The 27843-nt window shown below is 43.2% G+C and overlaps 3 protein-coding genes across 4 annotated transcripts in view; 1 reads left to right on the top strand and 2 right to left on the bottom strand.

Moving 5' to 3' along the window:
• The window catches only part of dnah1 (dynein, axonemal, heavy chain 1), a 32910-nt gene extending 24990 nt beyond the window's left edge, over positions 1 to 7920 (bottom strand). The window contains 18 exon segments of the mRNA XM_034585206.1: positions 343 to 484; positions 582 to 664; positions 778 to 897; positions 1449 to 1674; positions 1842 to 2035; positions 2121 to 2271; positions 2513 to 2811; positions 3145 to 3356; positions 3468 to 3625; positions 3761 to 3980; positions 3983 to 4015; positions 4134 to 4277; positions 4358 to 4487; positions 4605 to 4752; positions 4983 to 5157; positions 5286 to 5367; positions 5477 to 5656; positions 7859 to 7920. Of these exon segments, the coding sequence (XP_034441097.1) occupies positions 343 to 484; positions 582 to 664; positions 778 to 897; positions 1449 to 1674; positions 1842 to 2035; positions 2121 to 2271; positions 2513 to 2811; positions 3145 to 3356; positions 3468 to 3625; positions 3761 to 3980; positions 3983 to 4015; positions 4134 to 4277; positions 4358 to 4487; positions 4605 to 4752; positions 4983 to 5157; positions 5286 to 5367; positions 5477 to 5653 (2694 nt within the window). The 5' untranslated portion in view covers positions 5654 to 5656; positions 7859 to 7920.
• Positions 7921 to 16349: 8429 nt separating this feature from the next.
• si:dkey-202e22.2 (netrin-4) lies at positions 16350 to 23700 on the top strand. Its single transcript, XM_034585201.1, is given in 11 exon segments — positions 16350 to 16954; positions 17472 to 17792; positions 17795 to 17961; positions 18042 to 18362; positions 18674 to 18800; positions 19787 to 19975; positions 20270 to 20486; positions 20608 to 20735; positions 20858 to 20926; positions 21057 to 21227; positions 22392 to 23700. Coding segments are annotated over 11 exon segments (1941 nt in total). The 5' UTR covers positions 16350 to 16860; the 3' UTR covers positions 22529 to 23700.
• Positions 23294 to 26898, bottom strand: chchd4a (coiled-coil-helix-coiled-coil-helix domain containing 4a). Of its 2 annotated transcripts, XM_034585205.1 has the most exons (4): positions 26725 to 26891; positions 26120 to 26218; positions 24363 to 24631; positions 23294 to 24281 (listed from the first exon to the last, which is right to left on the bottom strand). In XM_034585205.1, the coding sequence occupies exons 1-4, from the start codon at positions 26744 to 26746 to the stop codon at positions 24186 to 24188; spliced, it is 486 nt and encodes a 161-aa protein (XP_034441096.1). In that variant the 5' UTR covers positions 26747 to 26891; the 3' UTR covers positions 23294 to 24185. The 2 variants fall into 2 exon arrangements, with proteins under 2 accessions (XP_034441096.1, XP_034441095.1); XM_034585204.1 differs by having other exon boundaries at positions 23294 to 24631; positions 26725 to 26898.
• Between the last annotated feature and the right edge of the window lie 945 nt (positions 26899 to 27843).

The raw sequence follows: 27843 nt of genomic DNA, 5'->3' as shown, positions 1-27843 counted from the left end.
AACACAGTTGGAGTGGTTTATAACAAATAACATGATCTTAACAAAGCAATTTCTGAGATGAATAAACAAAGAACTGAGGCCTTTCTAAAGTACATGATTTTTTAGATTAATGACACAAGTTAAAGAAAAACAGCAGCACACAAGAGAGCTGCTGACACGTCATCAAAGATAACATGTCCAGTTCCAGACAAATTCCTGTGAGGTCAGAAACATTTCTTATACAGCACTGAAACTGAGAATCGTATTGGAAGTAGTTCTATCTTACAGTGGGCATCTGGTCTTAGTTGACACTGTAGTGAATAGTTATTAAATAAAATAAAAACCCTAGTTGTCTCAGCTGACCTGTAGAGATTCTAGTTGTTCCTCAAAGCCATTCTGATTGGCTTGCTGGATCTTACTGAAGCGCTCCTCGTCCTCCAAATAATGGCTGGCTGCTTCTTCTATCTGGCCAATTATCTTTTGAGGCCCTTTGATAGCTGCCCACCTAGATAGATAAATAACAATTACAATTTTAAATCTCTGTTCCATCTATGGGCTCTAACAACTCAAAGCCCATTGCTCTTAATAAACGTGATACTTACTTTTGATTAGAATCCTCATTTGACAGAGAGTAACAGAATTCTTCCATTACTTCATAGTCGGACAGGATCTTGCCAATGAGTTCCTGTTGTGGGCAGATCGAAAAAAACAAGGGTTACATAAGAGTTACTGACAAGGTAAAACTTTCAGAATAAAATGAATGATAGGGATATTAACTTCAACATTTCAGTCCTGTACCTTGTAGCCCTTGAGCTGTTCTGGGATTTGTTTCATCCAGTCCCTCTTCTCACTCAGTTCCTCAATAGCGTCTGGCTTCTCATGCAACTTCCTACTCATAACGTTACACTCTTCACACGCCTACACACACACACACAAAATAACAACATTCACAATGCAAATTGAAAAGCAGGAAAGTTTCTACACAACAAAACTCTACAGTTGGAAGTTGATGTAGATCCTGTGTAAAGATGATCAGAACACACATACATGATACCAGTGATGGGATGTAACAAAGTGCATCTACTTTGTTATTATCCTAGGGTTGGTAATCCTGGGAAAGTCAGCAACGATACATCCCACCCACCCCCATCAGAACTCTTGTCAAAGCTACGCCCCTAAAACAAATGAACATGCACTGCCTGATAACTGCTAGAAGCACGGGCAGGTACGCCAACATGTTTCTTACAGAAGGAGGTCACTCCAGAGACTCAGCAATAATAGTGTAGTAGACCTTTGCATTGGGAAATAGTATTAGAACTTGTACTTACTGAAGTAAAAATACTTAAATAGAAGTACTTACTTCTATTCAAGTAGAAAAGTTAATGTGGGGCTTACTTTTACTTGAGTAAAATGTTGGAGTACTTCCTCCACCACACCGTATGTATAAAGAAATACTTATGTTGACCTACATCATCAATCCTCTTACGAAGCTTCAGAGCGAGGCGATGCAGCATTGCATTGGCTAAAGCCTTCCTTTTGTTAGAGAGTGCCTGACGTACAGCCTCTACACGAACGACAAATGGACCAATCACAATGGAGGATGGCAAGGACCGTTCTATCCTCTCCTTCTCTGTGAGGTGTTGTTCCACCTCTTTCTTCACTTCTTGGGATGTCTGTTCTTCATTCATTTGACAACTGGCAGCCACAACACACAAGACAAAAGAGAAATTAGGAATTATTCAGAAGAAAACAATTTTATATTTATAAGCCTCCTGAATGGACCATAAATCTGGAAACCCATTTTCACACTTGTGACAGTGAGTTGTGAGAACTTGTATTTGTAATTTTAAATACAAACTTACTCGAGGAAGGTTTCTATGTCCAAGCTGTGAAGGTCTAAATGTTTCTCATATTCAGCAGCGTAAGCCCTGAGAGGTATGGCTGCTTGTATCAGAGCTTTGCGGACCTTCTCCCTTAGATCCGTTACTTGTGGTTCCCACAGTTTCACCGATATGAGCATTGGATTATCACCGATATACAACTTCTGCATCACAAACTTGCATGGAAAGAGAGGAACAGTTAAATCCTTTTCATTCCAACTTCGTGTTGTGTGTTGGAGGCGAGTGCATATTTTATTTTACCTTATCAAGCTGTGGTACATTGTATGTAGCCAGAATGCCCTTATCAAACAGGTTAGCAAGAGTCGCCTCAAATTTCTCTGGTGGTGTGCTGTAATGAGCTCCAGTCTGGTCCAGAACCAAGTCCAACAGGAACAATGGGTTATTTTTTGGTCTAGATGTGGACAATGGAGTAACATTATCAACCACATACTGAATATTTAACACAATAATAGGTTTTGTCACAATCACACATTAAAACTGTACTGAGAGCATCATGTATAACTGACATCAGGTTACAGTAAGCGGTAAGAAAACACAGATGTGTAAGAGAACAAAGTGTGGGATGTTTCTATGCATATGAATGTGTACCAATGTGTGTTTATACTAAATATTGAAAGTGCATGCTGTCCTACTTGTAGGGGCTGGTGATAAGGTCGCTCCCCCAGACCATGTCCTGAGGACATGTCAGCACACTTTGGCAGGTGTCCAACAGAGAGTGATTCAGGCTGAGCAGCGAATCCAGCACGAGGTAGCGCAGGGAGTCCTGCATGTTGAAGCGCACCACATCCATCAGTCTGTACAGCTTGGAGAGTTTGTACATCTGCCAGAGAGACTCATTTATGTTGTACGCGCCCTGGCCGATGTTCTCCAGGTTTGAACGGATGCTGTTGCTCAGCGTGAGCGTCCATGACTCCTGAAGATACAAGCTGATCTGAAGAGGGACAAAATGATGAGGTGTGTCTTTGTTCAAGGAAGTCAGGTGTCTTATATGTCATATTATTGATTAATTTCCCTAGCTGTTCCCAGTTAACATCAGCCAAACCATGTAACTTCTGTTAAATTAAACAGTAAATTAATGGGATTTGAACATGTATTTATTATATCAGTAGTATGTAACTAAGAAAAATAAGCTGTTAATCTGCAGTAAGATGCATGATTAAGCAACAATTGCCCCGATGACCATTTTTAGCAATGCAGTCAATCTTTTATCAATCATTCATAACGTAGCACTGACAGAGGAAAACCTACTTTGCTGCTACAATACCTGAGTATGCATTTGAGACTGGAGGACTTCAAAGTCATCCAGGCGCAGTGGTTTGATCGAGGTGACATTGAACAGCCTCATGTTTGCTACTTTGTTGCACTCAAACCATATTGCAGAAAGTACACAGATCACTTCCGGCTTCATAAGCAGCGAATGGAAGATAAATGCAGCTCGGTTGCTCTCATAGTCAAACTGAGGAACTGAAATGCATCCTGTAAGTAAAAACAATCGAGTATTTAGATGCGGAGGAAAAGTTTTTGGTGCTGACACATTTATTTAATCGGGAGTCAAGGGAGTAAAACTAACGTATACAAATGGCTCACCTTTTTGTGGTACATGCTCAGGGTCTTTTTCTGGGAGAGTGATGTGTGAAAACTCCTCTGGTTGGCTCATCACAACTTTGTTAAAGATCATGCGGTTCATAACACGGTCATTTTCACGTTTTAACTCTTTCTCCAGGTCTCCTGTACACTGCTCCACACTGCACAAATAATAGTCACTTTATTCACTTTTCACTTGTTAATTTATGTTTTCAATTATGTGAGCTCAATTATAAATCACACCATACTGAACAAGGGAAAATTTACATCAGTAATATGATGCTGACATTACTCACATCTCCGGCCTGAGCCCAGAGGTTGAAGGGGCGTGTTTTGTCATATGCTGGAGACTGTGGGTATCAAGGGATATCATTCCTTCCATGGTGGGCATATATTCCACAGACGAGTGGTAGAGAAGCAGAGCGTCTGTCTTTTCTCTGCTGCGCAGCGCAAACTGAAGCCGTTCTATAAATAAACGTGGGTCCTCAGCAAGGAATAGCAGTCTGATCCTGGGACCCAGTGCTTAGTGCCTGGTAGACAACTGTTCATCCCTATGCAACAGAGGGTAAGGGAAGGCAGACATAGAGTTAACATGACACAGAGAAAATTATGTCAAGGAAATAATTAGACAATACTGTCTTATTGTGATGAAAAGACATAACAACGCACCAGGAGATTTGCTCTTTTTGTGGTCATCTGTCAGTTTGTTGTTTTGATGGACCTTCTCCACCAAATACAGACATTTCTCTTTACTGTAGTCAAGAACCCCTACTAAATGCCAGTTGTAGTCCAGGCAGTAGGTCTTGGTGTTCTCTTCAAAAGACATAGAGTATCCATCAAAGACTTGAAAATCATCTTTATGTTAAATATATTTAGCCAGTACAATATTTTACCAGGAGTCTTGTTATCTGTAGGCAGCAGTGCTTTCGCAGGTAAAGGTTTGTGATCAGCTGATCCTTCGTCATTGCCCAGAGTGAGCCAGTCATCTGGAGTCCGGCAGTCATAGTCGTCATTGTCAAATATCTATGGGAAAAATGCATGAAAGTTAACAGTGGCATGGTGCTGAGCCTAAACACATAAGATGTAATGTAATCAAACAGCAAGATGCTAAAGACAAGATTGTAGCAGTAACAAACTCACTTCCAGTGGGAAATCTGACAAAGGGTTGCCTGGTGTGGTCAAATGCTCATCACCATTGCTCGGGTGTCTCTGCATTATAAGATTAGAATCTATTCCTTTTTCTTTGAGGAGATTTTCAAAGTCTAAGCTCAAGTATTCTCTTCGGCATCTACAAGAAAACAATTTAAAACAGAATAAATAAGTCACAACAACAGGCAGTTAAAATCACCATGGACAGCTCTACCAACCACTGTGTGCTAAAAGTTTATTGTCAAACTCACTTTTGTGTCACCAGTGATTCTGATCATGTAGCAGGTAGAATATACAACAAGCTAAGAGCTTCACAAATTAAATGTCATCTTTTATCATATATGGTGCAAACACACAAAAAGCACAAACCTCTCTATCGCTAACTTGCGGGGTATCTGGCCAGGAAAGGTGTGGTAGGGCATGTACACCTTTGGTGTATCTCCCCCCCGTCGGAAGTAAGAATTCTTTGATAGGATTGGGACAGGTCTATGGAAATCCTTTTTAACATGCTCCCACTGGTCAGATGAAGTCTTGACGGTTGACACTACAGAGAACAGTGCAGAAGGGACTGTATATAATGTTCTCCTCTTATCATGTAAAAATTGGCACATCAGAAATAATTACTTAAAATGCCTGCATATGTGGAAAAAGTCATGTAATACATCATCTCACCTTCTGGTGTATAGCTTTCACTCAACTGAAGTATGGATTGCCCCTGTGACCTTTGCTTCACTTCAGGTTCCACTGTGGGAAACTAATCAATAAAGAGTTACTCTTACTTTCGATAAGAGCACAGCAAAAGCTCATTCATTGACACAGACTTCATTATAATAGTGTTTAAATGAAATGTTCTTTTTAATTACGTGGAACTTGAATGTAGAGATGTCCTCTGAGTAGAAGCCCCTCTGTTCATTCAGAGAACATTTCCCGATCGGAGGGAGTTTGCGTCTGTGTCTTGGAGTTGGGGGCTTGGATTCCAGAGGTTTTGTGGGGGGATGTGGCACAGGTAACCCCAAACCAGGCAAATGTTTGCCCTCCATTTTCTGACAGAAAAATATAATGTATGTGTGAACAAAGAAGCCTGGATCTAATATCCATTTTACATGTGAAACCACATGGGGGGATGTGGAAACCACATGTAAAATGTGTATGATAACTGTAAGTGATTTTCTTTTCTAGTCAACATAAAACGCCTAATGTATATTTTGAAAATTAGAAAAGGTGTTGTGTCAAAAAGTGATTGTCTGCCAGAAATTGATTCCCATTCAGTTTAATGGAGCTGCTGTGACTTTTATGAGTTGTATAATCAGGGATATTAGACATTAGGGCTTGACGATACAGTCAAAAATTATATCAGTCGATATCGTTGACTATCGCAGCAAATGTCACATTATTATTTCATATTAGTTTAAAGACAGATTTTTGGTCCTGAGTGAAGGTTGGGGTTTTAACCTCCTCTTAATGGGCAGAGAATGACAAACACTTGATAAACCATTTCATCACATATAACAATAGTATTGCCTATAGCCAAGTCTTCTTTTGCCAACACAACTACTATCACCAGGGACATAAAGTTGAGTGTGTGTGTAAGTTATGACTGTTGGAAGTAATATAAATTGTGAAGTATAGCTTTAAAAGGCTGTGCAGTCACCTACTGGCAGATGATCACTCTTTGGCACGAAACCTGTTAATTACAACACATCCAACACATACAGTTGTAATGACAGGATAGTTAGTTTGCTCGTTAGCTTCACTAGCTTAAAATGTAATGCAACGTTAAGCCAGTAAGGGCAAGCTCAAATCGTGGCAGCGGTAGCTTGTAGAAGCTCTTCCGGTGTCAACAGAAACTGCCTCTGATATGTATAGGCAGCTGCCTATGATATCTAACTGTTTGGAGGCAGCTGCCTTTGATTCCAAACTGTTTGGAGGCAGCTGCCCTTGATGCCATACTGTTTGGCATCTTCCTCCGTTGCCACACTGTTTGGAGGCAGCTGTCACAGTTGCCACAAGTGTTTGGGGTCATGTTAAGATTAGTAGGAGCTTTGTTTATTTATTTATTCTAGGGTTTAGGTGTAGGGTTAGGTGTAGAGCGAGGTCACTTGAACAAAAAAAAGATACGACAGAGTCTGATCTGGCCGAGTGCGGAGCCTGGCGTGAAGTTGAAAAGGCCAAGCTTGCTCTAGCCAGCAGGGATCACGAGGAAAAACACTTTTTTGATATCAATAAATGTTTTCCCCTTATACCAAAGTTTAATCCTGGTAAAGTTGAATCATTTTTTGATATGTTTGAGAAAATTGCTCTGCAACGTGTATGGCCCAAAGCGCAGTGGGTGACACTGATACAAGGCTCATTGACAGAAAAGGCTCACAAGGCTTATATTGCGCTAGGTCCAGATGCTACGGATGATATTATCAGGTTCCCAGAAGCCTACAGACAGCAGTTTAGGTCTGAAAGAATTAAATCAGGCAGACCTATGTGGATTTTGCACGGCAACAGGAGGATGTTATGTGTGAGCTGGGCATTACTTAACTAAACCCCTAAAACGTTTTTTTTTTCAGATGAAAATCGATAAATCTCGATAGAAAATATTTATTTGGGAATTCGGCCGTATTAAAATACAGTACTTACGAGCCGGGGCGGCTCCTAGCATAGGCGACATAGGCGGTTGCCTAGGGCGCAAAATGCAGAGGCAGCTGCCTCCAAACAGTGTGGCGACAGAGGCAGCTGCCTCCAAACAAAGGTGGGAGCTGCCGCGGCAGGTGCCCTAATGCAGCCTGGCAGCAGTGTGATCTCAAGCTTCAGTTCGATGACACAAAACACAGGCAAAGCATCAACAGCAGTTAAGCAGAATCGGTACAATTCAGCCATATAAACGAGCATGTTTCACAAGACAAGTGGAGAAATACAGATAAAGATTCTAAACTACGTATAAATCTCATTGAATACGTCACAAACAGCGGTAGTTGCGGTCAAACAGGTGTGGCAACTGACAGCTGCCTCAAATCGCCTCAAATCGCGGCAACTGCCTTTACAAATCAGTGGCAGTTTCTGTTGCCACCGGAAGTGTGTCTACGAGCTGCCGCTGCCACGATTTGAGCTTGCCGTCTCCCCGTGAAGCTAGTAGCTAATAACAATAGCCTTCTCCAAATCACAGAATTAACACCATGAAATAAACAACCAGCCTCTGAAAGGTGTGATCCTTTCATCGTGTAAACAACAGACCTACCTAACTTTAATGTAGTTACAGGTTGTGTCGCTCCTTCTAACAGCTCGATAGAACACAGGCTAAAGCTCAACTGCTGGAATCTCTGTTTCTCTGTGGAAGTTACTACGTGCGTGTTAGACGCTGCAACGGTTGTCATGGAGATGAAGATGAGAGAGAGAGAGAGAGAGAGAGAGAGAGAGAGAGAGGTTTTAAACACAGTGTGATCACTTGTAAAAACATATATGGCATGTTACACATGAAACTACCCACAAAGTATATTAGTAAAAGTTATTAGATGTTATAAAAGTTATTAGTAGCCAATTGTACAACTCCCACCAGCAGCTAAAGTGAAATACAAAAAATACTAAAATGCTTATAGCCTGTACGCACCACAAGTCTTATAATAGGTTGTAATATGTCAGATTGAATGGATGATTGCTAAATACTGTGGACGCTGGTACCTAAAAATGGAATACATGAACAAGTGTTTTAAAGGTTTAACGTTGCAATATTTTGCTCAAGTAAATGACCTGAATAGAAAAGAATAAAATAGAATAGAATAGCTTTATTGGCATTAGACAAGGGAAAGCAGTAGCCTACAATGAAAGTAGAGGTGCTACTTCATGAAAAAACAATGCTAATAAAGAACAAGTTTGAAATCAGAAAAAAGACACAAACCAATAATGAAAATGTTCTTACATTTAATGAGAGAGGGAAACAAGGGAGTGAAGTACGAAAGCCAAGCAGAGGAATAGAAGAAATGTGACCCTCTCTTTGCAGAAACTAACCATTTCTCTGTGTCACTGGTGAGTGACCATTTCTCATTCAAATTATCTTAAATTCCTAAATCCTCGTCGCTAAAACAAAACCTCAAAATATTAAATACATATACATATTTGATATATACATACACTATATACATATAAGTTTGACTTTTTGAGGGTCTGGGACATTCCCTTGACATTGTTCTCCACAGGTAAGCACCAGAACACTCACGTCCCATGCTGTTCCTGGTGCATATGGTGATGGTAATGGCAGTAATGATAACTACAGGAATTTGATTGGAATGCACACTTTTCTGTGCTTGAACATGCATACTCTTCCTTTCACATTCATGACAGCTCAAATATGTCCATAAGGGGGGAAACCCCCATTGACCCGTGCGATCCCCACACTCCTGGGTCACAGGGGCATCATAACCTTGTCTGTTTCCCATGGTAGATCAGAGGCATCATGCACTGCGGCCCCTGCTCCTACCCCTGGCCTCTTCAGTTGAAACCCATCAGAGCAGCCTGAGATTGGGTAGCGAAGCACAAATGAATAGTCTCATGTGTCTGAACCCTCACGTGTCACTTGCGAAGGACATGCTGCCACGCAGATAGGGATAAATTGAGGTCGAGAGGGAAGTGGGGAGTAGCTGAGGTGTAGTCTGTGTGAAAATAAACAGGAGTTCTTGTGCTTGGCTGTGGCAGTGATCATGAGGACAAAGGGGTCAGGGGTGGCCTACGTCTTTGTACTCGGCTCTGTGAGAAGGTCATTAACAAAGTGCTTTACAGTGGAGCCAAAGATCAAAGGCCAATTACACAGAGTGACTTGATATGGATGCCGTGGATACTGCAGTGTATGTGCAGCACTGGGTCATTGCACGAGATGAGCCTATTGAAATGTTTGGCGAGAGGCCGTCAGCTTCACTGGCGTCTCCTCAATGGAGCTCAGCCACAAAGCAATGACCTCACCCTACGAGAGAAGCCTAAACCAAATGAAAGACTTCCCCAAGAGTTTAAATAACCCACATCTAATGATGACATTATCATATCGGGGTGGCCTGAAATCATTCTGACCGCAGCAGTTTATTAATAGCTAACACATGCCTAAAGCTATTGATTGCATCAGGGAGGAGATTGGGGCCAGAGAGAAAACCACACGAGAGCCACAAGTCTCTGATGAGGTGGTGGACCCTTACCAGTGTTCCGTTGGCAGCGCTTCAGCCATCTCTGGAGCCGGGAGCCTACCATGGCAATGGGACTTGAATGGACAGATGTGGCCAGCAGATCTAGGTGAGTTGAAAGATAATAAAAAAATACTAACACACGTTTCTCAGCTTTAATCCACCCTTGACTCCTCTGTCCACACTCTAATAGTCCAACAGCAGATAAAGGCTGACATGAGAGATCTGGCTCAACATCAACCAACGAACGTCAATATTAGTCATTTACACCATCACACATATGTGTTATCCATCCTCTTTCCTCTTCATCCTTTCATCCTCATATTATTCATTTACCTCTTCTCCTCCCACTGCTCTACCTTTACAGTATCAGGACGTTGTGCAGGTTATGCCTTTGTGAATATAACTCCAATTTCATAGTAATGACATCAGCATGTGCTTCTAACTTTAGCTCCTCCTGAGGGCCAGATGTTGGCTGATAGGATCAAACACTTGCTATCCCCCTCTCGCTGTCACATTGTTGGGCAAGCCCCGGAGGGCTTCGAGGACGCAGATATTCCCACGTATCTTCTTTTCTCCCATAGAAACCCATTTCATCGTTACTGTGCGGTTTTAATTTTGCATTTGCACACAGGAGTGGAAACATATGATGGTATGCTGTAGTTTCCGATAAAGTCTCATCAGGAATTCTTGAGAATACCTATTTATCTACCCCAAAAAAAAGGTGTAAAAAACATGTGGGTGTGATTTGCTACAGAGTTAAAAACTCTTCTAAATGGTTTGCACATTGGCACTGTAGAACTAGAAACAAATGCAACTCTTGGGCACATTGTAAAAATCACTTACACCTACTGCTTTCAACGTAATACCCATCAGTGCACACCACTTTAAAGCACTTTCCCTCTTTTAAAGGACATCGGATCTGAGCAACAACATCACTGTGGCCAATGAACGTCACCGGTGTCAGTTTTTAGATGAAACGTTAATATCAGTGTTTTGTGGCCGGGCATTTTACAAGAGCACAGCAGATACCAGCAGCGTACCTGTGAGGCATCCCTCCATGCAGATGTGATTTTTGGCTTATCCTGTCATTTGAGGTGCTGCTGTTAAACTGTGACCCCTTGTGCATGCCTGTGCCATGGATTGGCTGTTATGGGTTGGGTGAATCCCTGGAGGAGTCTTGGCCAATAAAAGACAAGCTTAATGAGTTGAGGAGGGGGCTTAAAGTGGCCTGTGGCTCAGGACCTCAAACAGCTGTGTTTGATTTTCCCTTTCATTTGCTCCATTTCTCAGAGTATAGCTTTTGAGAGGGGAACCAAATAATAGTGGGAGAACCACCGTGATGTAGAGTTTAAGGCCCAACAGTGAGTTTTTTCATCAGGAGCCATGAATTATTCCGTGGAAATTGTAAAAATGACAAAAAAATAACATCCTCTCTCGCAATATCATAGAAAGTGTAAAACAAATCCTGGATTTGGATCCACACCAAAATTAAATAGGTCCTTTCCTGTCCCATCCTTCTAAAAAGTTTCATGTTAATCCACCCAGTAGTTTTTGTGTAGTTTTGCTTACAAACAAACCAACCATCAAACAAAAAAACAGGGGTGAAAACACAACCTCCATGGTCGAGGTTATTATGTATAAGCATTATGTTTTTTGCTGTCTTTATCAAACTGATGTTGAGTGTCCTACATTCATCCGTACCTCATTGGGCTGACCTCTGACCTCCAGCACCCTTATGTTAGAAAGCTTTGTTCAGCCGTTTTCATTTTAATAAAGTGCCCAACAAGGGTTCCTTTGTATCCACTGATGTTGCTTGAAAGAGTTACAATAAATTATTTTGTAAAACAAGTCGGCGTGCTTTATCTATGTGGGTGTGCAACATGAGCTGGAAGTGGAATCAGTCACTCGGCTGTGTCTGTTTTTGTGGTAGAAAACCAATGTGTGCTCTGGTTCGTTTATGTGGGTGGCCGCTGGAAAGCCAGAAAACAGTTATGAAGCAATTTTGTGTGTTTGCACGTTTTCATGCTTGTGAGCACGCTGGTGTCACATAAAAGCAAATCTTGGGCTTGTTAGTCGATGGCATCATGAACATATGTAAATAAGTCAGGCAGGCATACAACAAGAGTGTGTGTTTGTAAGTGTGTCTGTGTGGGAGGTTAATTTGTTGTCTAATATTAAACAGGAGTCTCTGCTATAAATGAGTCATCACCGCTCGACTTAAGGCTTTTCGAGTGAGCCACTCTTTAACATTCCCGACATTCCTCCTCATTAAAAATTAATAAAAAATAAATGGAAACAGTTCCGCATAGTTTCCCGTCACATACACATATGTGAGCGTTTTTCAACCGTAACTCTTCTACGAACAAACACCCTCAAATCCACACATAAGCTCACAGACGCACGCATTATTGGTTTGGCAACCGGCCCAAGTGCTTCACAGAGGCCTCGATTTGTCATCCTGCCTCATCTGGCCTCTATCAGTTTCCGGCCTGACAGCTTAATCAGTGTCATTCATTCTCTCACATCAAAGAAACACCATGCATTTGAAACCCATCATGCAAGAGCACAAGAACGCACGCACACATGCACACGCACGCACGCACACACGCACGCACGCACGCACGCACACACGCACACACACACACGTTAACAGACTAACTTTAAACTGTCTCTGTGCTTGATTAAAACCTCCATAACACGAGGATCATGACAGCAAACGTCAGCAGGAGAGTCTTTCTTTGTAAGTGGTCTACATGAATTATTATGCTCAGTGATAGTAGATCAAAGTAACAGACTGACTCAAACAGTCTTGAAGAAATACAGCCCTCTTGCTTTTATTTTATTTATTGGACTTGAACTGTAGATCTTTGCAGTCGACCTCTAACCTTGACCTTTTCACTTCAAGCTGTGTTGAATGATGATTTTCAAGAAAGGATTACTAGTATGACCTTAAATTGTGCAAGTGTCTAGAATTTCGTGGAACTATAGTCAAATCAGACATCTAACTTGTGTGTTTTATGCTGCAAAAGATACACGATTGAGTCTTTCTTCAAAAATCCAACAAGATAATTAACTTTGACTTCAGTGTTTAAACTCAGGCACACCCTATTAACCATGGCATTTACTGGTTGCTCTTTCGGCCAGTGGATATCGTCAAGCTTTTACCGCCACAGTCTTCAAAACAAAAGGAAAAGTATTTCTGACTGGTATAAAAACAACTGTTCCAAATCCACATAGCCTAAGTGATTAGATTAACTATTTAGAGTTACAAATCGAGGCCTGATCACGTCAGCCAGTATGAGTACACGCAGTGTAATCATGTAAGAAAGCAGCTTAATCCTCATCTTCTCTTCAGGAACATATGATCTGACATGTAGAACACAGAGGCCATGAGAAGACATGGTGGGAGAAGGAGATGGAGAAGTGTGGAGTGACAGTGTGTGCTTGACACACGCATGTATGAGCAGCATGGACAAACACTGAGGATTATAAGAGTGGGAGGGGTCCTTGTTCGTCTGACCCCAGCTCTCCCACAGTCCCCATTAAACTCTATAAATGAGAGAAAGAGGAGCAATTAGAGAGGCAGTCATGGGGCAGGTAGGAGATCCCTGTGACCTTTCCTGGCTGGTATTTGACCTCTCACAGCTGGGGGCCATGATGAAGATACATCCTGAACATTGAGAGAATACATTTGCTGAAAGGTACAAGGGGGAAAAGAAAGAGTTTTTCCTCACAGACATTTGCATGCAACATGCTGCCGTGTGGATACTGTTGTTAATCCGACATGTTTAAACTAAATCTTTATTCAAGTGTTTATTGAATCAAGTGGGGTGGGGGACATTTTTACTCTTGAGGTTCACTTCAAGTTTTATAACATCCTTTGAGGCCCAAATGAACACATTTATCACACTAACCTCTCGAATACAATGGTAGGAAAGGATTTTTCTTTAGTGAAGCGTCTGACGTCAGGTGGTAGTGATGATGATGCTACTCACAGATATTTTTCCAGATTTGGCTCAGTACGTTATGAGTGAAACTGATTCTTTGCAACAGCTAGTTTTGAGAGATACAAACACGAGTGCAGGTGTCCGCAGAATGTACGTACTGCTGTAGTTTATAGAGCCCAACCAGCGGGAGAGTGTTGCACCTAACTTTGAGCTTGATGTTGATTTGCAGCTCAGTGATTTCACGATGTAGGTGGTTCCACACGGATCCTTTTGTTTACTCTTTTTGTCCTGAAACCTCTCGCTAAATGCCTGAAGGAGCATCACAACCGCCTCACCAGCATATTCAGATGTTACAGCAGGCCTTTGTTCTTGTGGAATAGTAAAATCCTGGTGTTACCACTTCCAACTTGTACTTGCCACACCTTTAAGCTGGTTGGGGCCCTGGAGCTTCGTGTTCAGTTCTGAGAGATAATTGTGAGCATCCGCCATCAAGGCCAAACCAAACAGCCACTTTCTATCACCAAGATCAATGACATGTCTTCCCTTCATTTCTATTACGTTTTTGATTTGTTCCTTCAGTGTAAAAGAGAGTGAGCACATTGGCGCTATTTAGCCATCGCATCCTACTATGGTAAACCAAAGCAGATTCACTCAATAGCTGCTTGAACTGTCGGATGTTTCCCTCAACTTCACGATGAAGTTTTTGGTGGAAATAACAGTTGTCATTACATTTTATATCAATGACTAAAAGCTATGTGTTGCGTTCATCTGTGATCTGAAGGGACCACCCAGAAGGACATGTTAATCAATTACTTTTATATTCATTTATCGCAGAAAGAATGTAACTTGTATTTTGTTTGTGTTTATAAATTGAATCATGGGTTAATCAAACTGTCATGACGACGGTGCCCCCTGGTGATTTATAGGATGTAGGCCGCTCTGCATTCCGATGTCACAGAGACTTACATTACAATTAAGGTGACTAAGAATTTAACATGCTTTGCACTTTGAAGGTAAAAAGAGAAACCAAACATTGTTAACTTGCACTTGGACGTCTGAAAAAAAAAAATTGAATGGCTCTATATGCTCTACAAACCCTGACCTCAAACCTAACGACTTACATTTACTGAAGCCCGAAAGTTTTCTCAGTCTGTTTTCTTGCAAAAATCACAAAAAAAAAGACCCAGCAGGATTTTGTCATTGAAGGCAACCACAGCTGGACCACACTGAAGATCTGACTGTAACCATTAGCTTTACTCCTCAAACATAAAAATGCAGACAGGTACTCCTGTCCTGCAAACCGTGAGAAGATACACCATCTCTTTTCCATGTGTCCCAGTGAACCAGAACTGAGTCTAAATCAGCCAGAAACTATTTGAATGCCACTAACATTACCCGACAACAGTAAATCCCTCATAAATGGAGTTACCCCGATCAAAACCTGTTCTCAGTATACTGTCTGCAGCACTGGAGTGAGACGAAAGGGAGATGCGTGAAGATGAAGGAGAGCCTCTGGGGGTTTTATTGTGTTCCAGACACTGTAGCTGGAGTGAGAGCGGGGGGAACAGAGGGATGAAAGCAAAGACCAGGGAGAGGTGAAAAAAGACAAATGTACAACAGATGAAGAGAAAGTGATATATTAGGTGGAAAAAAACGTTTGCAGCAAGAAATATAATCAATATGGACAAATGTCCCATTAAGGATGTCTCCTTGGGGGAAAGTATGAAATTGATCCGCTGTTGGCTGCTCCTAAAACAAAATCATATCATAGGCTATTTTATGTCAGCATGAACGCAGATCATCATTATTGTTATTGGCACATGTGCCTTTCCTTAATAAATCTTTTTGTTCTCCACTCTGAAAGCAGAGCTGGCAGGTCTGTAAACAGTTGGTTAGCTATTAAAGACATTTATGGAAACCAACCCAATCCTGAGCGTCTGTTCCAATTTTCAGAGTGTAATTGAAGCTGAGCCATAAAAATGGAAAGAAATGGTGTTTATTCACCCAACTCCACAAAAGACTGCACATTTCCTGATGTGTGTGGTTAAAAGGAATTTAAAATGAGGGACTGTCATTTATCAGGCCATGTGTTTATTATCCAGTGATATAATGAAGACTGGCACAGTAATCTATCCAGTCAGGCAGACAGATGGAGAAAGGCCCTTTTCTGCAGCTCATTTGCATGAAAGCTCCGGAGCTGTCAGATTCTCTCGCTGCCACAATGCGCCGTCAAGCTGCAAATAAACCGCACCGAGGACTATTTTGGTCTCCCCGCTCAGGTTTCCTCCTGCACGGACTTCAAAGTGAGTTCCTGTAACCTGGAATTACTGCAGCAGAGAAACAGCCGAGCAGAAGCAGATGAACTAATTTCCTCGCCCTTACACTCCGAGGCCTTGGTTAGTCAGCGCAGGGAGCTGCTGGTGTGCAGTGTGGTATGCGCAGCGCGGCTGGTTCACATTAACTGTGTCCACGAGCCCGTGAAAGTCGCAAGTCTTCCCTCCTCTGAGCACGATCCCTCACAGAGTCCCCGTGGGTGAATAGTTTGCCAGACTGAGGAAAACACACTCGCACGCGCACACGCACACCCTGCACTGAGAAGGTGTGTGCGCGTGTGTGTGGGGGGGCGGGGGTTGAGGGTGGGGCATGCATAAATAGAGCGCTCCTCTCCTCCGCGTGGAGCGTGCGCCCTGGCTGAGACACGGAGCCCTCGGATCTCTCATGATAGATGATATTTTTTACATTATTTGGACCAAGTATTTCTAATGCAACAAAACGGACAAACAACCAAATGGAACCAGCAACGTTTCTTTCTCACGCCAAACGTGGAGCATTAATTCTGGGATTACCCACTGATCTTATTTGTTTGCCTGCACCCTGGAGCGCACAGTCCTCCTCTGCCAGAGAGGTGCCTCCGCTGTCCCGGAGGATGCTCAGGCTTCGATAATTTCTTTTTCTTCCCAACATTACTCCTGGGAGCCCGTCGGAAAAAAACATCCTGACTTCACACGGACAGTTTTGCGCATTGCGTAATTGGCACAGAATGCGCGTGTTCCTCAGATAAGCGCCACATAATGTTGGGACTCGTCTCTCCTGGAAGGCGTTCGTCGCACCGCGTAGTGTGTTGTAAACGCAGAAGAACCAAGGATGAGAGTGTCTAGTATGCGTGGGGAGAAGGGTCCACATCCGATGCTGGTGGCGCTCTGTGGACTGTTTTTGGCTTTCACGCGGAGCGGAGCAGGTGAGGAGGAACATCATCTTCCTCTCTTTACTGCTGATGCTGTTTCTCTCCATCAGTTGTGCCTTTGTCCCTAAACTTGGCTTCTCATTTTCCAGTTGTGGTTCTACGCATGAAATCCATTCGCATTCATGTGACTGACTGCCTGTGATGCGTGTATGTTATGAATTTTCCGTTGGCATTGTACTGTATTTGTTTTGCTTTTTGCTAAATAAAAGTAAAACAATGGTCACACTTGTTGCAGATAAATTTGATAGTGGAGCTGCCTTGCATCTTTCCATTCGACCTACATGTAACCCGAGAGTCAGCATGATATCCAATGGAGAAAGGGCAGGATTCTGTCACAGCAGCCGCACAATGAGTGGGTTGATTAAATATTCATGATGAACTCAGTGAATTGGTCTTTGGTGTTATCCATGACGTCACTGCTGGAGAGTGTTTGTTGACCTTTCTGTCACCAGATATAAAAGCACTGATCGAAATATTCTTTTCATTTAATCTCCATCTCCCTCTGTGTCAGTTTCCAGATGTGTGGACCACGCCTGTAGTCCACCCATAGGGAACCTGGCCAGCGGCAGGACCCCCACCACCCTCTCCAGCTGCTGCGGGAACAACTCCCCCCAATGCTGCCCTTGCCCCCATCCTCCCATGACCCCTCACCTCTGCCCCGTGGACAATCACCCACCTGCTCACATGACCGACGACCCTTTCTCCAAGCCGGAGACCTGGTGGGCATCAGGTGCAAGGACCGCCGTGCAGGGGCAGCAGGACAAGATCCAGTTGGATCTGGAAACACAGTTCTGTCTGTCCCATGTGGTTTTGGTGTTCAGGTCGCCCCGGCCGCTGCCATGGCCATTGAACGTTCAGACCGACTTTGGAGGACCTGGGAGGCTCTTAAACTATTTGCAAGCAATTGCAGCGCGGAGTTTGGTTTGGCTGATGATTTTAGTCAGCCAGGCTCTTTGTGTACATCTCGTTACACCAGTCCCACACCCTGCAGTGGTGGTGAGGTGAGAGAATATGCACAAAGATCTTATGTATTTCTTTTAGCGGATGCACAATGTTTGATTCAGTCTGCTTTTCTCCCCAGGTAATATTACGGACATTAGACCCCAGCGGTGCTAAAAGACTGGACCCTTACAGCTCAGAGGCCCTTGCCCGCCTCACCCTCACTAACCTCCGCATCAGACTGCTAAAAGCTCAGACCTGCTCCGCGCCTCTGAACCTGCCGACAGGACGCACAAGCCCCACAGCCTCAACACTGACCTCCACATCCACTACAGAAAACTCAGCCTCAGCACCTTATGCCATTTACACTTTACTGGCCAAAGGGACCTGCCTGTGCCACGGACATGCTGAGTATTGTGTACCACACAACAGCAGCCAAGACACTAGTCAGGACAGTAATGTGGTGAGTAGCTTTTACGGTGTGAGTAGATGCATGTCAAAGTAAAAGAACAGACATGGATAAAGGGACCATGAGAGAAAGTGTATTGGCCTGTAATCTATTAGAGATTTGTGGACCACAGGCGTGAGGACGTTTGTTCCAGAAATATAAATGAACTCACTGATGGAAAAAAAAGTTAAAGTGCTTTAAATTGCTCGATTTACTCTTAACAACACCTGCCTGAATCCGTTTTACAGCCCTCTCTAGACAGCCGGTGCCTGTAACATTCACTAATGTAGGTGAAGTAACTGAGCAGGCCCAGATGTGTCTTCCAGGTGTCTGGTAGGTGCCTGTGTACTCACCACACCGCGGGGGATCACTGTGAGAAGTGTGCCCCGCTCTACAACGATCGTCCCTGGAGGCCCGCCAACGGCAGCAGCGGGGAGCCGAACCCGTGCCAGAGTACGTGACTGCACAACTATTAGATCAGTGGGTAGTCCTGTTGCTGACAGAGAATAACTAGAGAAGAACATTTTAGGTGTGGAGGGAGTAATCAGAGAGAAAATGTGGGTACTCTGAAATAAAAACCTACAGTAGGTCTTGTTAAGCCTCTATACACAGTTTTAAACACGATTCATTTTGGTTGTTTCATATTATGTCCTATAAAAAACAGATTTTTAAATCAGACCCGAGCAGTGAGCCCTGCAGGAGAGTACCTGAGTCTACCAGGGCATAAAAACACTTGTTAAACCCTGTTCAAAAAAATGGTCACATACTCTTGGTTGCTTCTTTAGTTTATTAGGATTTTTTCTACCCTGGTTATCAGTGTTGGGATGTAACGAAGTACATTTACTTATGTACTAACCCCTATTTTCAGGTTCTTTTACTTTTACTCTACTACACATATTAGCAAATATCTGTACTTTCCACTCCAGTGCATTTTTTAAATGCATTGTGTTACATTGTTGTTTATATTTTTAAAAGTAATCAATAACGAGAGGGGAATAGAATCATCGATCCAATCAGAGCTAACAGGTAACATTAGACCCCGCCTCCTGCAGCATCACTGGTGAAGAAGAAACACCAGTCTCAGTGAGTCCCAGACTCAGCCATTATATGTAATGAATTGTTGCATAATGGATTAGGATACACTTAGTAGGAACTTTTACTTTTAATACTTTAAGTATATTTAAAAGCAAGTACTTACTTTTACTCAAGTAGAAAATTTAATGTTGTAATTTTACTTAAGTTAAAGGGTTGAGCTCCACCACTGCTGGTTAAGTTGCAAATCCTTTGTAAAGGTAGACAACACAAAAACTTAGCATAGACCTATGATATGCTTCATTCAGGTTACCAGCTAACTCTCTCCCCTGATGCCCTGATGCCCTTACTCTGTCTCTCTCTCCTCTCTCCCACTGCTGTGACGTCACACCCCTCTGCGACGTCAGAGTGCGAGTGCCACGCTCACGCAGACAGCTGTCACTTCTCTCAGCGGGCATGGCTGTCATCCGGTGGCTCCAGCGGTGGGGTTTGTGATGACTGCCGGCACAACACGGTTGGGCGTAGGTGCCAGCGCTGTCGCCATGGCTACCACCGTCACCCGTTCCTGCCCCTGCATTCCCCCCACGCCTGCACACGTAAGAGACCCACAGAACAAAAGGTCACTCATCGATTCTCTGGAGTGGTGGATGTGCCATTAACCAGTTACCAAAGCCAACTTAAGGAAGTTAAATGATTGGCCAACAGGCATCACCGGATGAATCGGTGATCTCTGTCCAGTATTCTACTTGATCTCAGTGACAGTGATTCAAAGTGTGTAAATTAAAGAGAACCAGAAATGTCTTGTAGCTCCATCTGGTGGCATATATTTTTATTTTAAAAGCAAACCCAAATGTTCCATCGGCATACAGACCTATATCTGTGCTTCTCAGGCTGCAGGTGTGATCCACAGGGCTCTTTGTCTCCTCGGCCTGGAGAGGAGGGACCCTGGTGCCACCCTCGGAGTGGACAGTGCCACTGTGAATCAGGTGTAGGGGGCACAAGCTGCAGCTACTGCCTGCCTGGCTACTGGGGCTTTGGAGATAAGGGCTGTGAACCCTGTGCCTGCCCTCTCAGCTGCGATCCCACCACTGGGCAGTGTCTCGACAGGTATAGCTGTACATGAAATCTGTGGCCGTATGTTCCACCAAACAGTGAGGAAAGTAAATGTAACAGTTTAATTACGGCACATGATGTGATTTGTGTTATATGCTCTGTTTTAATGCTGCAGCTACACAGATAATCAGGTGTTCAATGTGCCTGTTGGAGGTAAAATCCCTGATCTGGATCATATGTTCCCAATTGAAGAAGAAGTACAGTGGTCGAAGGAGCTCGCAGTCTCTGCTCTGCATTATACAGGTGAGTGTTGGAGCAGCTTACTTTGAAATAATGCTTGTTCACAACCAGCATTGTAAGGATTAAAACTGTGGAAGGACTGTTTCAAACTTGAGATCAGATCCTATCCTCATGCCTATACACAGGAAAGTGCAGCTGCAAGGAGAGGAAACTGAAAAGTGTGTCTGACCTCTGTAAGACTAAACACGACTATGGTAAGAAATAAACACCTCTACCTATTAATAAAAAAAAAACATTTCCTACACAGTGATCTGTGCATTGATTTATGTCTTAAAATACTGTCTCAATGTTTGCTTACTCTGGAATCGTCCATCTGTGTGACAGTGATCAAGGTCAGCGTGCTCTCTGCTCATGACAAAGGCAGCCACGCAGAGGTCCAGGTCAAAGTTCGCAAGGTTCTTCGATCAGGGCAGGTGGTACTGAACTTGGGAACCATCAGCATCTATCCTCTGTCCTGGACCAGCCGCGGCTGCACCTGTCCGATACTAAACCCCGGTAAGAGTCAGGCATCAGTGGTCTGCTGCATGAGGCACAGAGTTACTGTTCCGTTGATGCACCAAACGAAGTAAGAGGCTAAACAGATGTACTGGTATGTGGTTTTAAAAGATTAATATTTAAGACCAACCAACGAATGGAGAACACAGGAAGAAATTTAGGAAGAAAATTAGTCATGTTTACATGGAGACCAATATACCGGTATTAATTAATGAGTTATCTAACCCTTATTAATTAAAACAATAGTAGGACACTGCCGTGTAAACAGCCTTTTCTGATTACTTTAACTCAAATAAGGCCTTACTTGAATAAGCATAAATCAAATTAATGTGGAGAGTTCCGACATTAGCAGCATTATGTGTATGTCTAAATAACATTATACAGTGGCAAAAAAACTGTAAGTGATCTCTTCGGGATAATTCTGCATTTATGCACTTAAAGTTTGACCTTGACCTTAAACATAGAAATAAATCTACAACAAAATTACTTAAATACAATACACAATAAAATCTGCCTTTTGAACTTGGCTCAGTCACAGCCCAGAGCTCGGAGGAGTTCACAGAGGAGTGGTCCAAAGTTCATCCTGAAAGTTCTGCCGGTCTGATCCAAACTTCCCAGAACCACTCGTGTGAGGTAATCGATGCCAAAATATGTCAAACCAGTTATTAAATCACTTTGGGTTCACTTACATTTTTCTCCACCACAGGGTATGCTACCTGGGTTTGCTCAATTAAAACATTACACTGTAATTGTTGGTCTGTAATTAGCTTCATCACTTTGTGTTTGTCTGTACTTGTGCCTTTGATAAAGATCGGTTTATGTTTTAACCTCAATTACTGCAGGAAAGCAGGTCTTTGCAGAGGGTTCACACACTTTTTCTTGTCACTGTAACATCCCTTTAGAGTTTTCACAGCATTTTGTGACATCGAAATACGGTTGTCACCAACTGCTTTGACGACACATGCCCTGGGTTTGAATGTCAACGAGTAGTAGGACGTAATATTGATGCGAGTCATAATCAGACTATTATCTGTAACATGTAACCAGGAATATGAATGGAATATTCTATTAGCAACTCATGCAAACATTATTATGGAAATATTTTCTTATTCAGAACATGCTGTCACATGTATGTGTGCATAACATCTTACATTTCTATACCAGGTATGGAGTACCTGCTCGCAGGCCCAGAAGAAGCTGGAACAGGCCGTTTGCTGGTCACCATGCAAAGTGTGGTGGCCCCCTGGACACCTCGACTGGGTCTACTCATATCAGAGGGCCTGAGGAATGGATGTCCATGAGCTCTATTATCTGTAAAGGCAGGACACACTCCAGAGAACTGCACAATTCATAAGTCCGTGGACAATTCAGAAAAGGGACTGAAAATATCACTGGACAACATCAACGATGGCAAATTATCCAAGTGGTGAACTCATGGTCAATCCTGAAGAGCAGTACTCACACTGTGTGAGTGTTACATGAAATAAAGACTGAAATTAATGCTTGGAAATCAGATTTGATAAACTGTCTGTAAATGTGATGTACCTTAAATTAAAAAGGTCTTAACCAGATGCAAGATCGTTTATGCACAACACAAACCGCAAACTATTGCTTCTATTTTAGATCCTGTTGCAACTTGGTAAAACACCTGGGTTTGTCAAACCGAGTCTTGCAAATCGATTCAATGGTTGATATTTTTACTGAGAGAAAGAAGAAAATGTACAGAACACTATGGAAGTCATTACGGTACACAAAAAAATGTATCACGTCTTTGTTCTATGAATGTCTCTAACTTTTGGTAGAAATGGTAAATACAGTGCAGTTTGAAATCGAAACCTATAGAGGAATATTGAGGGATAATGATAAAATGCTATGAAACTATACCCAACAGATAAGCAATATAATCAGTGAAGGCACAGTGGGGGGGTGCTGTTATTATATACGATCAGTGATTATTATTCACAAACACTTGTTAGTAATTTTGGCTCAGACTATGAAAAAGTTGAAATTCCTGACATATGATATAGATGCGCTTTGTCTGTAGAAGGACAAAAACGAGGTTGAAATTGTTTGACGATCATTTTTAATTTGGACGTGTTTTATAAATACCATGAAGTCTTTTAAGGCCTGAGTGACACTGAATGGTGACCACAGCATTCAAAGTGGACACTCTGGACAGTGGTGAGACAAGGAAAAGATGTAAGCAGCAACAGTTGAACATGACAAACCACTATGGTCGGGGCCAGATACAGTGTTGGTTAACGAAAATGACAAACATGGTTCACACGGCAATAGATGCAGATGTAGACCCTGACAAAACGTTGACAAGCAGAGTTAAAAACATCTGTGGTAATATTAGTATGTCCACTGCACAGAAGCTGGGACAGTAGCCTTGTTTTCATATAGATCATCTGTGTTTTGGTCTCTCAAGTGATGGAACTAAAGACTATATTAATTTGAGGTAAAGTCCTAACAAAAAAAATGAACATTGCTCAAATTGAAAAGAATCTAGGGATTACTGCTCAGATTAACTGGTGATAAATCAGTGCTAAGAGATAATCCTGACAAACATAATGAATAACTCCTGATTAACATGAGAAAACACAGCAAATCAAATAAATTTATCTATTGCATATAAAGGTGAGTCTTTGAGCTACTGTCTCTGCAGCAAATAGCTTGGCCCACAGACATTAAATGATGCCATCCAATGATTGAGTTCTCAGCAAATAAAAGCAGCCTACTTTTATACATATACTATGTTTTGTTTTTCTGCACACACAAAGTCCTTCTCTGATGGCCTTGCTAAAAACTGCCTTCGGGTGTTAGAGCTGTGTCGGTCTTAGCCCTCTCTTCAGGCTGAAACAGGTGAACAGACCAATCACAGCTCCTCGTGGAGAGTCATTTATGCTGGGCAGTGCTTGCACACAGAACAAGAGCCAGTGAATGACAAATTTGACCTTAGCTGGCAGTCTGGCTGTCTGTAGGTGACGCGCTGTCAGCCGAGGGATCTGAAGTGGATGGTGTAGCGTCAGTTTCAGGGGATAAGGCGGAGCCCTCAGTCTGGGCAGCAGAGGAGGAGCCCTCAGTCTGGGCAGCAGAGGCGGAGCCCTCGGTCTGGGCAGCAGAGGCGGAGCCCTCGGTCTGGGCAGCAGAGGCAGCGCTGCTGTCAGACTCTGCTTGGGTGGAACTCTCTTTATCTTCCTCCTGAGGATAGAGCTCAGGGTACTTCTGCATGCACTCTTGCATGTTGCGGAAGTTGTCGATGCACTCCGAGCCCTTCACCTCTTCCGTGCTGTAGTGGAAGCAGGAGAACGCCTCTTTGAACTGAGACCCGCATGGTCCGCTGGCCATGCCGCCCAGGCACGGGCAGTTCCAGTTGATGTCTCCACTTGGCAGGATCAGCCCTGAAGAGACAGGAAACCACACAACTTGAATGTGCCCGGGGGAAGGGGGGTCTGCAATTTCTGAGTTATTAGTAAAACTGGGATAAGCCAAGCTTTAACTGCAGGTGAAATTACTGAATCGCAATTGGACCAAAATAGCTGTAAGACAATAAAATAGGTGTAATGTGTAATATTTAAAGTATACAGCTTTCCTCAACTTGAAATAGAATTGCTTGATTCAGATGTTATGTGTGAATTTTGAAATGAAGGTAATGACAGCGGTCGCTAGGGCTGTGCTAAAAAAATCGATATGGCAGTATATCGTGACGTCCTCCTTGCTGATGCACGCAGCGATGCAGATGCTACTGTATCGATATGACATCAAATGCTGTGACGGCAGTAAAAACCAAACATCACCTATGGTGCAGTGCACAATATAGCCAATAAGTGGCAGCATAGGCAAAAACAGGTCATGTCTCAATTCAAAACAAAAATGGAATGAAAACAGTGAAAAACTGGCAAAGTTAGTGCACATGAAATGCTTTGCGCAGTCTAAATTTGGCTGCTCAACGTGCACTCAAGACACCCCCCCCTGTTTCCCGTCTACTGGGAAGAATTCGCAGCATCGTGGCTTTTTTTTATCTCCCCGAGCACAAGCTCATGACAGATGTAGCTACGAGATGGAACAGCGCCTGTGATATGTTGGAGCTCTTCTTAGAGCAGCAGCCCGCAATTTGCGCAGCATTACTCTCCACTGAGGTGCGGAAGAATGCCAACGAGTTGTGGACCTGAAGCGGACGTGGCCTGTGCTGAAGATGTGGCTAAAGCCCTGAAGCCGCTAAAAGTTGCAACACTCGTAATGTCAGAAGAAAAGACCCCTACGCTGTCTGTTATAGCACCGCTGCATGCCCAGCTGTGCAACGACGCTCATGTCCAAGCAACAGACTCGGCACTTACGAGGGACATTAAAAACACCGTATCCGGGGATCTTGGGAAGAGATACATGAGCGACAGATCCTTATCGCCTTTTTTTAAATTATAATTTTGTCTTTATAAAAGAACTGATATGTCCTGTGGACATTCTTACAGCAAATAGAAGTGCACTTAAAGTCAAGTGAAACCAAAATATAAAATATATAATAAAATTGCCTGATATGTATCGTATCAGGCAATACCCAGCCCTAGCAGTCGCAGTGGGTTGGGGTATCGTTTTTCCATCTTACTGACATTGTGGACGTCTACATGAGAGTTTCTTCTCAATTTAACATTTGTTAAACCTCTAACCTCAGGTAATAGAGTGGTGTGTGTGAAATATTGAGTCAAAATAAACTAGTGTGTGATCGCACAGTAATGAAGTGTTGCAGTGGCGTGCTTTAGTGCAAAGAGCTTCACATGCTTGGTTACACTATTCACGGCATTTGTCGTCAATGAGAATAGAGTATATCACCAGACAGTTTCTGTGAGGGATCACTGTGTTTCAGTTTCTCTTACAATAACTTATTGACAAACCTTGCTCCTCGTACGGATCGTTGGGATCATCTGCAACCAGCTCAGCATTGCTGGGCGCCTCATGGTCTTCCTTGGTCACAAAGATAATGCGATCTTTACCTTAAATAAGAAAAATGGGGATTAACACAAACGACTGAGGAAGAAAACCTGGTCCTGGATGAGACGCTGATATTATCTTATGATGCAGGATTATGTTTTTCCGTTTACACTAAAATGAACACGGTGTTGTTGTGGTGTTTGGCTGACATGTGACCCCTGGGGGCGCTCTCTGTCAGTAGCTATGACTTAACCTGCTCCACCGTCTGACATCTCACTGACTGTAGCACTAACTGCTAACCCTTTGGCAGCTTTCCCCGTTTGTCACTTCGCCTATGTGTCGAATTACTGCAGCGATTATAGCGGGAAAGTACCATAATCCATGTGAATCTAGAGCCCTGCTGCTGCTGCTGCTGCTGGGGGCTGAGCTTCCCCCGCATCGAGCACAGTTAGCTAACCTTCCGCGAGTTACCGCTGTTTCTGGAGAGTTAGCCAGCTAGCATGGCGGCTAACTCGTTGACATTGCTCAGCGACGAGCTGAAAATGAATGAAAGAGGACGCGACATTACCTTCCTGCCTGCAGTACGACATGTCTGCCGGTGCTTCTGTCCGTCGAGCCTCGTCCTTAGCGCTGAAAGGTCACCAGTGTGAGAGGAATTACACAAACACAGCGACGATTTCATCTGACAAACCACCCGGCGTCCAGCGAGCCCGATACCCCTCTGACCTGCCCACATGCGGGCGCACAGTCATGACGTCACCAAAAAAATGTATGGGAAAATAATAAATACGTTTAGTATTTTGAACTAAAGAAACATAAGTTTAGGCTAAGTAATTCAATTAAACACATTGAAAATAATGACATCAAATAAGAAATGTTTTCATATATAAGCAATTTTTCTTAATTAATATTTCATAATAAATATTTTCCTTTTCACTACTTCTGTTAAATTCAAATAACCTTCGAGGGCCTCACCATGTGACCTTACCACAAACAGTTTCCTGTCAACCCAACCTTAAAGGGGACATAGCATGCCCATTTTACCACAAGTTGATATGGTTCCTTGGGGTCTTAATGAAATGTCTGTAACATACTTTGGTCAAAATACCACAAGGATCATTTAAAACAGCACCCTTTTTACCCTGTATAAAACAGCCCTCCACAGAGTGACCTGTTTTGAGTGCCTGTTACTTTAAATGCTAGTGAGCCAGCTCCCCCCTCCCCCCTCTCCCCCCATGATTTTAACGATATAAATTACATATTTTATATGATATAAATTATCAAATATGCATCCCATACTTTGTATTCCCCTTCTGTTGTCCTGGAGTTTAAATTTTCCCAATCACATAATTAAATGTCCCCCTCTGCCCATCCACTACAAGCACACAAGCAGACAGACAGAGAGAGAAAGAGAGGGGTGGGGGGGGGGGGGCTATGAAGACCATCATTTACCCCCGAACCCCGACATTCAACGGGTACAACAACAAGCGGAGAAAGCAGAATCGCGGGCTGACCAAATGCGCTGACCAAATGCGCTGACCAAATGCGCGTCCCGTGTGAACAGCCAGGCGGCTGCGCGCTTGAGAACGGCGCTGCGCGGCGCTTCCGCGTCCGGTGTAAACCCGGCGTAACGAGTGTGGGGGGGCGGGGGGGATGAGGTGGGGGGGTGGGCCAAGGCCATGTAGGG

Source organism: Hippoglossus hippoglossus, chromosome 5, assembly GCF_009819705.1.
Source record: "Hippoglossus hippoglossus isolate fHipHip1 chromosome 5, fHipHip1.pri, whole genome shotgun sequence".
Taxonomy (NCBI): domain Eukaryota; kingdom Metazoa; phylum Chordata; class Actinopteri; order Pleuronectiformes; family Pleuronectidae; genus Hippoglossus; species Hippoglossus hippoglossus.
Note: the sequence above shows the minus strand (reverse complement) of the source record. Positions and strands in the feature narration are given on the sequence as shown.